Below are 12924 nucleotides of genomic sequence, written 5' to 3'. Positions count from 1 at the left end.
GGGGAAGATGAGACGTGTATTGTATAGTAGGGCGGGGTAGAATTCTTGTCCCGCTTGGTAAAAAAATATTTACATGAATTATAAAACCGTATCCTCACGACTCTAAAAGATCGTTGTTAATTGTTTAAACACGATTACGAAACATGGGATATAATGTAGGATGTGAAAAGATAGGACACGTTTTCATTCTATTTTCTCGTACATTTTGGTAGTAAACAAAGAACATTCGAAGAATTATAAAACCATATCCTTACGACTCCCATAGACCGTTGGTAATTGTTCAAAACACGACCAGGATATTTGGATATTATGTGCTAAAGGTGTCCCATTTCTCCCCACCTCACTATACTAATTGTGTTCCATCTTACCCCACGGTAATATATTACGTAAATTGAAATAACAACATTTCATTCAGTTGTGTACGGAGTATCAACCGGATTCGGAAACTTTGCGAACGTTGTGATTCCGCCCGAAGATCTGAGACAACTCCAAACTAACTTAATTGAGTCTCACTGTGTTGGTGTGGGCCCACCGTTGTCACCAGATAAAACACGGATGCTGCTTGCGCTAAGGACCAACATACTCTGCAAGGGCTACAGCGGAATATCAACAGAAAGCTTGAAAACTTTGGTGGACGCGTTCAACGGTAGGAACCTTTTTTACATTTAAAATGTTTACTTTTAATTTGCGATATATAGTAGGGTGGGAGAAGATGGGACACCTTTAGCACATAATATCCAAATATTCTGATCGTGTTTTAATCAATTAACAACGGTCTATGGAAGTCGTGAGGATACGGTTTTATAATTTTTTATATGTTCTTTGTTTACCACCAAATGGGACAAGATAGTGAAATGAAAAGATGTCCCAATCTCCCCCACCCTATTATATATATTATGTAGAAGGTTGGGGTGAATCAAGTTTTAATTCTCAGAATCATTCAACCAAACTCTCATCCACTCTAAGAATGTATAGGTGATTGTTTTTAAAAAAACACGATCATGATTTTGGGATTCACGCAAGAGTTGGCCCATTAACCCAAACACCCACAAATTAAAAGAAATGTTACTTCAACAATACTGTACCATTTCATCTATTTGTTTTAACAATACCATTAATTTTCAAGCCTTATCCGTTGATTCCAGAGCATAGTTTGGCTCATCACTTCAGATATCTAAAACGTAAAACAAAAATTATTTTAAGTTACTTTTCCAACTCTGTTTGCAGCTTCTTGTCTACCATGGATACCAGAGCAAGGAACGGTTGGAGCGAGCGGTGATCTGGCTCCTCTTGCGCACATGGCGTTGGGTATGATGGGGAAAGGTAGGATGTGGAGTCCTAGTAGCGGTTGGTGCGACGCGGAGTTGGTGCTCAAAGCAAACAATATTGAACCACTGCAACTCAAAGCTAAAGAAGGTACTTAACAACTAGCGTAACCGTTACCACTAATCGTGTTTTGAACAATTAAAAATCAACACTCGTTTAGAGTATAGTAGGTTGGGGGAAGATGGGACACCTTTTCATTATATTTTCTCGTCCCAAGAATTAATTGTATCCTCACGCCTCTAAAATATTGTTTATTGTTCAAAGCATGATCGGAAAAAAAATGGGATTTATGTGCAAACGGCTTACCATCTAATTCTAACTTCACAGTACTAATGCGACGTTAAAATAATATCATTGCTAGATTACCGCCGGATACGCTCCTCGTCTCCCACTCCTCCTATTTCTCCCACTCTTGCTCTTTTCCTCCTGCTCCCACCTTCTCAATTCTCCTCCTCGCTTTTTTCTTCGGGCAAGTTCCCACCAATCGAGTAAAGTCTTTAGCTTTAAAATGTTTTAAATTTAGTGTTTTTTTATTTCCCGATACACACGGCACGCAAAAGAACGTTTCGCTTTAATCATGATTTTCGCATGTTTTCGTATTTGCTGCTCCACTGTTGCTCTTTAGTCTCCAACCCAGTGACGTAGCAGGACTGGTGTTTTTGTGCTCAATGTCAAAGCGTACTTACCGCTGTGTTTTGTCGGTCCAGCGATACTTGGGTTTAAGTTACTTCAGATTACATCTGATTTACCTGCTGATCGTGGATATTTAACATAGGGATTGTAAGTAGCGTGAAGTTTTAATGTATATTAGGTAAGATGGGATACTGTTAGCACCTATAGGTATTTATAAATCCTATATTTTCAGATTGTGTTTTAAACAATTAACAACGTTGTTTTAGAGTCGTGAGGATACAATTTTATAATTCTGTCAATTTCTTTATTTATTACCAAATGGGACGACAAAAGCAAATGAACATATTTCCCATCTTACCCCAGCAGCCTACTATAAGTATAATATACATTGTATATCCCATTCTACCCCCACCTACAAATGTGTTATATTTTATTACATAGGTTTGGCTTTAATCAACGGTACTCAGTTCATCGCCTCTATCGGTTCAGAAGCTGTTGAGCGAGCCAGGTATATTGCTCTACAAGCAGACGTGGTCGCAGCTTTGACGCTTGAGGCTTTGCAAGGTACAAGCAGGGCGTTTGACTCAGCTATCCACGTTGCTCGGCCGCATAAAGGACAACAAGCAGTCGCACAACGTATAAGGCGCTTGCTGCAATACGGTGGCAACCCATCGGAAATTACCGGTAAGTCAAATGATTCCAGCTTCTCAAAATTATTCTAATATCGTGTTCTATTGTAAATTAGCTTGTTTAGTAATATATACTTGCTAAATCCGTCATGTTCGTCATACAATAAGGCGCAAGTGTCTTGCGGTAATACCGAATACTTAAGTTGTTCATCTTTTTATTTGAATAAATAATGTGATTTATCTATCCTTGTTTAGCAGGGCAACAACAGTTGTAAAATACGAGTGTTCTGTTTCATACACGTTGTGCCCGCTTACCAGTTACCATGTGTGTAACTTATTTATCCTCGCATGGCGGGGCAACGACAGTCGTTATAACACAGGTGTTCTGTTTCATACACCTCGTGTCCGCTTACGAGTTACCACATATGTAACTTTGTGGGTCATACATTATAGATGTTTTTTCTCTATACGGCTGCAAGTTTTTGGTAAAATGCACGTTATAAGTTTCTGTCCCATAGTACTATATAGTAGGGTGGGGGAAGATGGGACACATTTTCTTTCTATTTTTTCGTCTCTTTTGGTAGTAAACAGAGAACATTCAAAGAATTATAAAACTGTATCCCCATAACTACCACAGATCGTTGTTAATTGTTTAAAACACGATGAGGACATTTGGATATTATGTGCTTAAGGTGTCCCATCCTCCCCCACAGTACTATATATCTTTTTTCATTTTAGAAAGCCATAGGAATTGTCCCCGTGTACAAGATGCTTACACACTACGTTGTTGCCCACAAGTCCACGGTGTTGCTCACGATACAATTGAATTTGTCAAAGATATTCTAAACGTTGAACTTAACAGTGCGACAGACAACCCGGTAAGTTTAAGAACAACCCCATAAAAGCAACAAATTGTAAATAAAACTTACTTTATCCTCGCGTGGCCGGAAAACGACAGTCGTTATCACACGGGTTTAACACCTCGTGCCAACTTGGGAGTTGCCATGTATGTTACTTTCTGGGTGATTATTTTTTTGGGATATTTAAAAAAACATTTATGTATGGCTGATAATTTGGACAACCAATTAGTGACCAGTGGGTTGGAGCAATTACGTTTAAGTGTCTTGCCCAAGGACACATACGTCCACAAAGGTAGCAGCGACGAACCTTGAACCCATTACCTCTGAGTTACATGCAGGCGCGCTAACCACTATGCCACGGCGCCGTTTTGACCCTGATCTGGTGCTCATATAGAGTTGGGTGATTTTAACAACCCATAAGGAACCAGTTAGTATCTTGTGCCTGTCAAAAAATCCTGCGAAAAGTTTTGTGTGAAAAAGATTTTGCAATAGTTTTGAAGTAGCTGTTGCATTCCATTAATCTGACCCTGATCTGATGCTGATAGAGTTGAACGATTCTTGTGTAATGAAATACAGTAAGGATCTGGTGCTACGCAAACAGAAGAGACAAAAATCAAATCAAGTCTATAGTCTGATCGTATTAGCGAGGATACGGTCATATATTTCTTTGAATATTTTACTGTCAATAAGACGATAAAAGAGAATGGATACATATCCTTATATATTAGGGTGGGGAAAGATGGAACACATTTTCGTTCTATTTTCTTGTCCCATTTGGTAGTGAGAAATAACTTTTAAAGAATTATAAAAAACATATCCTCACGACTCCCATAGACCATTGTTAATTGTTTAAAACACGATCAGGATTTTTGGATATTATGCTAAAAGCGTCCCATCTTCCCCCATTATATACTATGTATCTTATTAGTCGTTTTATTTAGATGGTCTTAATCGAAAGAGGAGAAACAATATCAGGTGGTAACTTCCACGGTGAATACCCAGCTAAGGCGTTGGACTATTTAGCTATCGGCGTTCATGAGTTGGGGGGAATGAGTGAAAGACGGATTGAAAGACTCAACAATCCAGGTTAGAATGTGGCCAGCTTATCATTTTTCGGCTGCTGACCATAACTATGCGTTTTGACGAGGACATATTTCAGTATAGAATGAATGTATGAATGAAACTTGTACTTTATCTTCGCGTGGCCGGAAAACGACAGTCGTTATAACACGGGTTTAACACCTCGTGCCAGCTTACGAGTTACCATGTATGTTACTTTGTGGGTGATTATTTTTTTAGGAATTATTTTATGTATGGCTAATAATTTGGACAACCCATTAGTGACCACTGGGTTGAAGCAATCGCAGTTAAGTGTCTTGCCCAAGGACACATACGCCCACAATGGTAGGAGCGACGGGAACCCATTTTTACGTCTCGGTAACAGAAAGCCGCGCTAACCACTTTTTACCAATGTTATATCTATCCCGTATAGCATATAGCGATCTGCCTGCGTTTCTGGTGAAAAACGGCGGCCTTAACTCTGGCTTCATGATGCCGCACTGCACGGCCGCTGCTTTGGTGTCAGAGAACAAATGTTTGTGTCATCCGTCATCGGTTGATTCGTTATCCACCAGTGCTGGACAAGAGGATCATGTCTCCATGGGCGGTTGGGCGGCTCGGAAGGTAAATTTGTCAATTATAATTATAATATAGTATATGTCAATTATAATTATAATATACGTTCTCCACATCCTTAAACCCTGTGGTCCTATAGACCATTTCATGACATATGGTTTAAATAAAAGTGTCGAAATAAAAATCCTATTTATCCCAGTATGTAGAGTACTGTGGGGGAAGATGGGACAACTCTAGTAAATAATATTCAAAAATCCTGATCGTGTTTTAAAAAATTAACAACGGTCCATGGGAGTCGTGAGGATACGGTTTTATAATTCTTTGAATGTTCTTTGTTTACAAGCAAAGGGACGAGAAAATAGAATGAAAAGGTGTCCCATCTTCTCCCAACCTACTATATAACATATATATATTTTTTACAGGCGCTTAAAGTAGTTAGCCATGTGGAATACGTCATCGCCATTGAGCTACTATGTGCCTGTCAAGCCATCGAGTTTCTTCGCCCTCTCAAAAGCACGGAAGCCCTGGAAGCTGTGCATGCGCTCGTTCGCACTGTTGTACCGTAAGCTATTACAACTTATTATTTATTCAAGCAAATTGGAGCATGTTTGGTTTATATATATCTGTTTTTTTTAGTTTTCAACCAAAACTATATATTGTAGGACGGGGTAAGATGGCGCATGTGCTTATTCTCACTTTTTGTCACATTTAGTAGTAAAAAAACAAAGAATTATAAAATCGTACGTTGTTAATTGTTTAAAATACAACAGAAAATACGGGATTCCGGGACCAACAAGTATCCCATGTTACCCCGCCACAGTACTATGTAATTAAACACTTTTAAGTGAAAACACGGCCATACCCAAAATGGCTCGAACTGTATAGTAGGTACACTCTAAAAAACTTGACGCAAAGTGCTCAATCAAGTGCTTAATTGAGCGAGTTTTTTCATTCAAATTGGTTCGCTTGAGTCAAATTCTCGTCAACTGTCTGAATCGCTAACTTGAATCAAATTTTGACTCACTAAATCTCAACTTTGACTCACTATAATCTCAACCATCAAAACAAGTCCCTCTTTTTATTTTAGTTTCTGTTTCAGACCATATGATAAAGACAGAGTACAAAGCACAGACATGGAGGCGGTGGTTGAATTACTTCGGTCAAGAAAAGTTTGGAAATGCGTTGAAGGTTTTATCGGCCAACCGATTACACCATCAGCCAATATTTCATTGTCAAGTTCGCCTACTTCAAGTTCCATTGCTTAAAAAGCCAAGGTTAAGAATTCATGTTAACTTTAAACCGCAGTTTAAACTAAACTTTAAAAAAGTCCCTGCTAGGTAAAGTTAAGAATTTGCACCAATTTAGAAATTGCACAAATCGTTAATCCTTTGTGTTGTTTTTGTGCGGGGATAAATGCTAGGTTTGTGTCATTTCTTTATTGCTGCAATTTTTACATTTGACTTAGTAGAAGCTTTTATAGTTTAGTTTTAACACTACTGCATTGTGACGTATTTATGCACGCCTGCTGCTTACCGTTTAGGCTACTAACCTGTGGCGAGGTGGCTTTAAATAAAAGTATTAAAATATATTTTGTAACATGAATGCACTTTCTATTCTATATGGGTGAGGTCCTACAGTGAGGCATGCCATGGGACCTGGGATTTAGGCCAGAGTTGGCCCATTACCCCAACATTGTATATGCATATTCTATATGGGTGAGGTCCTACAGTGAGGCATGCCATGGGTCCTGGGATTTAGGCCAGAGTTGGCCCATTACCCCAACATTGTATATGCATTTTCTATTCTATATGGGTAAGGTCCTATAGTGAGGCACGCCATGGGACCTGGGATTTGGGCCAGAGTTGGCTCATTACCCCAACATTGTATATGCACATTCTATTCTATATGGGTGAGGTCCTACAGTGAAGCATACCATGGGACCTGGGATTTAGACTACAGTTGGTCCATTACCCCAAACATTGTATATGCACATTCTATTCTATATGGGTGAGGTTCTACAGTGAGGCAGGCCATGGGACCAGGGATTTAGACCAGAGTTGGTTCATTACCCCAACATTGTATATGCACATTCTATTCTATATGAGTGAGGTCCTACAGTGAGGCATGTCATGGGACCTGGGATTTAGACCAGAGTTGGCCCATTACCCTAACATTGTATATGCACATCCTATTCTATATGGGTGAGGTCCTTCAGTGAGGCATGCCATGGGACCTGAGATTTAGGCCAGAGTTGGCCCATTACCCCAACATTGTATATGCACATTCTATTCTATATGAGTGAGGTCCTACAGTGAGGCATGTCATGGGACCTGGGATTTAGACCAGAGTTGCCCATTACCCCAACATTGTATATGCACATTCTGTTCTACATGGGTGAGGTTCTACAGTGGGGCACGTCATGGGACCTGGGATTTAGGCCAGAGTTGGCCCATTACCCAAACATTGTATGTGCACATTCTATTCTTTATTTAGAGTTGGCTATATTTACATGAGGTATTACACATTAGTTGCTGATTCCCAATTTTAATACGGAATTTGTAGTACACTGGTTTATATGTGTTGCTGTTTTAATATTTCATTGTCTGGTATATCTTCTGTTTGCACAGTCCGGTTAGCGGCTTGTCTCTTTAGATTTTCTTTGATAGTTGCTAAAATTTTAAAAGTTATTTTTAATAAGTATATATGGGTAGGCATAGACTATGATAAACAGTCGATATTATATTACGTTTTCTCGCTATAGAGTCAACTCTTTTCACTCGCAATATAGATTATATAGTAGGGTGATTATATAGAAGATAGGACACCTTTAGCACATAATATAAAATATAGTAGGGTGGGGGAAGACGGGACACCTTTAGATCATATATATCCAAATACCTTGATCGTGTTTTAAACAATTAACAACTGTCTATGGGAATCTTGAGCATATAGTTTTATTATTCTTTAAATGTTCTTTGTTTACTGCCAAATTGGACGAGAAAATAGAGTTAAGAGATGTCCCATCTTCCCCCACCCTACTATACAACATACTGAAACGGTTATAATCCTTTAAATGAACAGAAAAAATAAAATAAACCAATTTATACGGGAAGAAACAACAGGAAAAGGGTATTCGTGCGGACGCTTCTGTGTGGCGCCACTAAATACTCCTGTAGGTTAAATAGTTTTTAGCATATGGCTAAACACATGTGTAGGGTAGCCTATATATTATTGTTCAGTAAAAACGACAGTTATAGGGCAACCGTGCACGCTTCGACGTGGCGCCGCTTAATACATTTGTATATTACATTTGTGGCGCCACAACACATTTAAATACCGTTGCAGATAAAACACTTTTTAGCATAGCTTACCGGTTATAATCGATCCAATCAACAACGTGGCGCATATAAAGAGGTTTGCTCCTAACACGGAGGAAGCGGGGATCAACTGCCCCATGCATAATGTAAAAACGATCCCGAATATCTGTAGATATTTTACGGTTATAAATAAATGAATGAATAAATGAAATTTATTTTCTCTCTTTTGTCACAAATTCCACACAAGACAAAAAACTGTGTCCAATGGCTAATTTATTTAAAATTTACGGGAGTAAAAATAACTGTAAAACAACACTTGTTAAAAACGCTTTTAGATAACAGAAGTTAGGCTTGCCTTTATGCTGCATTGCAATTACTTCTAGTTCACAGTCGTATTTATAATGTGTATCTTAATGTGTGCTTTATATTAAAATGATGAAATAAATAAGAAGCCCTTTAAAAAGTGTGTCATATCACTTCAAGGTGTTAAAATTGCGACCAAAACGCAAGATGTTATTATCACAACACACAATTTAAAGCTGGTTGCTCAGTGTCGTTGTTCATGGCGCGTTGATTACTTCCTTACGAAGCGAGTCATGCTCTTTACATTACAGTGTGCCACACATTGCCGCTCGCTGGTTATAATCATGGTTGTATAGCTTTTGGTAGGAAAACGTATAATGAACGCGTTACTGCGCTGTATCGTTCGGAAACTGTAGTTTAGTCTCAGTAACAAAACGGCAGTCATTATAGAACAGGTTCTGTTTCATATACCTCGTGCCCGCTTACAAGTTGTGTAACTTTGTGAGTGCGTATTTCTGTATAATGGATTACAATTTATCGCCAAGAAAGTGAAGTTCAGTCTTAGCAGCTGGTGAGCCGTGACTACGTATGTAACTTTGTGGATGATTAATTCTTGTATAGCTGACAATTTAAGCAACCCATTTGTGACGTCATACCTGAGCAGATGCGTTTAGAAGTCCGGACGAAGTTCCTTCAGATACCGGGTAAGTTAATTCTGCTGCAAACTCGAAGCCGATTGGTAGATAGCCCGTCATAGTAAACCTGGTGTATATGTGGTGTATATAGTAGGGTGGGGAGAATATGGGACACCTTTCGTGTTTTAAACAATTAACGACGGAAAGGATTCGGTATCTATCTTTCTCCTGAGCCATTTTACAGGTCAGAAAAACTAAAACTATGACAACGCTATTTAGAAATCGCGAGGCTACAGTTATAGTAGGGTGGGGAAAGACGGGACACCTTTAGCATAATATCCAAATATCCTGATCGTGTTTTAAACAATTAACGACGGTCTATGGGAGTCGTGAGGATACGGTTTTATAATTTTTTAAATGTTCTTTATTTACTACCAAATGGAGCGAAAAAAAGAATAAAAAGGTGTCCCATTTTTCCCCATCCTACTATGAAATAAATTATGCTCAACCAACTTACCCCAGCGCCCCGCTTGCTATAAAAACAATCCACAGTTGCCCAAGATTTAACGTGGCTGTGTACAGTACCATGAATAATAAAGTAGAAACGTAAATCCCGACAGTTGTCATTCTGAGATATTAAGATTGTTATGTAATTATAAAACATGGATGTATCAATAAAAGTAACTTATTTATCCCCGCGTGGAGGAAATGACAGTCGTTATAACACGGGTGTTCTGTTTTATATGCACCTCGTGTCAGCTTATGAGTTACCACGTATGTAACTTATTTATCCTCGCATGGCGGGGCAACGATAGTCGTTATAACATGGCTGTTCTGTTTCATACACCTTGTGCTCGCTTACAAGTTTGTGTAACTTTGGAGGTAAATGTTTTTTGTATAGCTTGCAATTTAGACAATTGATTACTTCCCAATGGTTGCAGCACTACTTAAACACAACAAAAACTTATAAAAAATGAATAATAAAATAAGTTGCTTACTTATAAATTCGTGTTCTGTCCAACCATACACCGCATACAACGGATCCCACAATGCCAGCAAGTACCATTGTAAGCCCTATCTGCCCAGCTTCCACTATATTATCCTTAAACATAAACAAATTAATGTAACTTTGCCCCAACTCAGTGGTCACTAATGGGTTGCCCAAACTATCAGCCAAACACACAAAAAAATTCAAATAATAATCACCGACAAAGTTACATACATGGTAACTCATAAGCTGGCACGAGGTGTATCAACACCCATGTTATAACGACTGTCGTTTTCCGGCCACGCGAGGATATAACCTAAGTTACATTCATTAATTCAACTTCTATGCTTACGTTTAGAGTGGATACGAGTTAGTTTAGTTAATTTAAATGAACAAATGTATGACATTTGATAATCCTCGCGTGACGGGGCAACGACAGTCGTTATAGCGCGGGTGTTCTGTTTCATACACCTCGTGCCTGTTTACAAGTTACCACATATGTAACTTATTTATCCTCGCATGGCGGGGCAACAACAGTTGTTATAACACAGGTGTTTTGTTTCATACACCTCGTGTCCGCTTATAAGTTACCACATATGTATAACCTATTAATCCTCGCATGGCGGGGCAACGACAGTCGTAATAGCACGGCTGTTCTGTTTCGTACAATGTGATTTTGTGGGTGCTAATTATTCGATTTTATTAAGGTAATTTATACAGCGTTGACTAGGTTGAAGTAATTCCCGTTAGGGCATTTCCCTATAAAGGAGAAATACTCGTGTAAAATTTTCTCAAATTAAAAACTCGTGCTTACCGGATAGAAGTTCAAAATTTCTTGGTTTAGAAGCGTCGATATTGCATAGAAAGAACCCGTGTTGACACCTATGTGGTAGAAATGATAAAATTTAGTGTGTTTAAGCAAACTCCTGTACTAATATCATAGCGCATATACCTGTAGGGTAAAATGAGATGCTGTTATAGTATCTAAATTCTATATTTCTTATTCGTGTTTTAAACAATTGACAACAGTCTATGGTGATCGTGAGGATACGGTTTCATAATTTTTAAATGTTCTTTGTTTACTACCAAATGGGACGAGAAAATAAGAATGAAAAGGTGTCCCATCTTCCCCCACCCTACTGTATATAATATGTAGCATGTTTAAAATAACGTATAAGTAAAATACTGCGGGGAAAATGAAATATCGTTCGCAATTAAAACCCATATATCCTGATCGCGTTTTAAACAATTACCAGCGCTATTTTAAGAGTCGCGGGGCTATACGGTTACATTATTCTAGTAATATCCTTTATTAACTACCAAATAAGACAAAAAAACAACAATGTAAGTAAATCAAAAAAATGAGTAGTTAACGTTTAAGATGACTGACCGTATGATATAATAAGAAGCAGAGACGGCGTGGAAAATATAAGCTGTTTCACTGATGCGATATAAGACTCGTTCTGTTGCTCATTGGAAGCACGGAAAAGTGCTTGCGCTTTGCTGGGTGGGAGGGTTGGCTGTTTCCTGAAAACTGTTAATGTATTCTGGTTGAATGAATGTAACTTATTTGTCCTCGTGTGACGGAGCATTGCGACAGTCGTTATAGCACGGGTGTTCTGTTTCATACACCTCGTGCCCGCTTACGAGTTGCCACGAATTTAACTTATTTATCCTCGCATGGCGGGGCAATGACAGTCGTTATAGCACAGGTGTTCTGTTTCATACACCTCGTGTCTGCTTACTAGTTACAACGTATGTAACTTATTAATCCATAAATAGTGGGAAAATGACAGTCGTTATAACACAGATGTTCTGTTTCATACACCTTGTGCCCGCTTACGAATTACTAGCCATGCAACTTTGTGTGTTTTTACGAACTGATCTCAGCTGCATTAGCTTGAAATAGGACTTTATTTATACAACGCTATATAAAAATTTCCTAGAAAGGGGTATATATAAAAGACATGTATAGCGGTTTGCTATCGATCGCTGTGGTTGAGTGCGGTCTTGAAAACATGCTTTACATAAATTTCCTCCAACAATTAGTTACTAATGGGTCGTCCAAATCTTTTCCCACAAAAAAAAACAATCAGAAAAATAATTACGGTATCCACAAAGTAACATATACGTGGTACGTCGTAAGCAGGTCACGTCGTTTTTTAGGCCATATAGGATAAATAAGTTACACATAGTAATATGGGGTAGGACGGGACACCTTTAGCACATAATGTCCGAATATCCTGACCGTGTTTTAAACAATTGACATCGGTCTATGGGAGTCGTGAGGATATGGTTTTATATTTCTTTGAATTTTCTTTGTGTACTACCAAATTGGACGAGGAAATAGAAAGGGTGTCCCATCTTCTCTACCTTACTATACATTCATTTATGTTACATGTATAGTGTTAAAAATAAAGCACTAAAATAACAAAACGTACTTACATACTATAACTAGCAACGCAAGCGCAGTTGTAACAGCAGCAGTTCCAATAAACAAATATCGGAGATGAATCGAAACGACTTCGTTATCGTTTGAGTCGGGTACAATAAGTGGAGGAAGTAGAAACCCAAGGGCGACGCCTACCTTATGAAGAA

At 38.5% G+C, this 12924-nt stretch overlaps 2 protein-coding genes across 5 annotated transcripts in view; one reads left to right on the top strand and one right to left on the bottom strand.

Moving 5' to 3' along the window:
• The window catches only part of LOC100184467 (histidine ammonia-lyase), a 10399-nt gene extending 3723 nt beyond the window's left edge, over nucleotides 1–6676 (top strand). Inside the window, exons 7-14 of one of the 2 annotated variants that reach the window (XM_002128339.3) lie at nucleotides 416–646; nucleotides 1228–1416; nucleotides 2401–2643; nucleotides 3327–3466; nucleotides 4390–4534; nucleotides 4941–5131; nucleotides 5506–5645; nucleotides 6183–6676. In XM_002128339.3, coding sequence (XP_002128375.2) covers nucleotides 416–646; nucleotides 1228–1416; nucleotides 2401–2643; nucleotides 3327–3466; nucleotides 4390–4534; nucleotides 4941–5131; nucleotides 5506–5645; nucleotides 6183–6348 — 1445 coding nt within the window. In that variant the 3' untranslated portion in view covers nucleotides 6349–6676. The remainder of the gene's footprint in view (nucleotides 1–415; nucleotides 647–1227; nucleotides 1417–2400; nucleotides 2644–3326; nucleotides 3467–4389; nucleotides 4535–4940; nucleotides 5132–5505; nucleotides 5646–6182) is intronic. The other variant, XM_018815293.2, reaches the window with a different exon arrangement.
• Nucleotides 6677–7567: 891 nt separating this feature from the next.
• LOC100176647 (feline leukemia virus subgroup C receptor-related protein 2-like) overlaps nucleotides 7568–12924 on the bottom strand; it is an 8764-nt gene continuing 3407 nt past the window's right edge. For all 3 annotated transcript variants that reach the window (XM_026838129.1, XM_026838130.1, XM_018815295.2), the window contains exons 5-12: nucleotides 12772–12913; nucleotides 11717–11860; nucleotides 11141–11208; nucleotides 10337–10440; nucleotides 9856–9966; nucleotides 9360–9465; nucleotides 8455–8566; nucleotides 7568–7752 (exon numbers count right to left, since the gene is read on the bottom strand). In XM_026838129.1, coding sequence (XP_026693930.1) covers nucleotides 7655–7752; nucleotides 8455–8566; nucleotides 9360–9465; nucleotides 9856–9966; nucleotides 10337–10440; nucleotides 11141–11208; nucleotides 11717–11860; nucleotides 12772–12913 — 885 coding nt within the window. In that variant the 3' untranslated portion in view covers nucleotides 7568–7654. The remainder of the gene's footprint in view (nucleotides 7753–8454; nucleotides 8567–9359; nucleotides 9466–9855; nucleotides 9967–10336; nucleotides 10441–11140; nucleotides 11209–11716; nucleotides 11861–12771; nucleotides 12914–12924) is intronic.

This window comes from Ciona intestinalis, unplaced genomic scaffold (assembly GCF_000224145.3).
Source record: "Ciona intestinalis unplaced genomic scaffold, KH HT000061.2, whole genome shotgun sequence".
In the NCBI taxonomy this organism is placed as follows: domain Eukaryota; kingdom Metazoa; phylum Chordata; class Ascidiacea; order Phlebobranchia; family Cionidae; genus Ciona; species Ciona intestinalis.
This window is presented reverse-complemented; position numbering and strand designations above follow the sequence as displayed.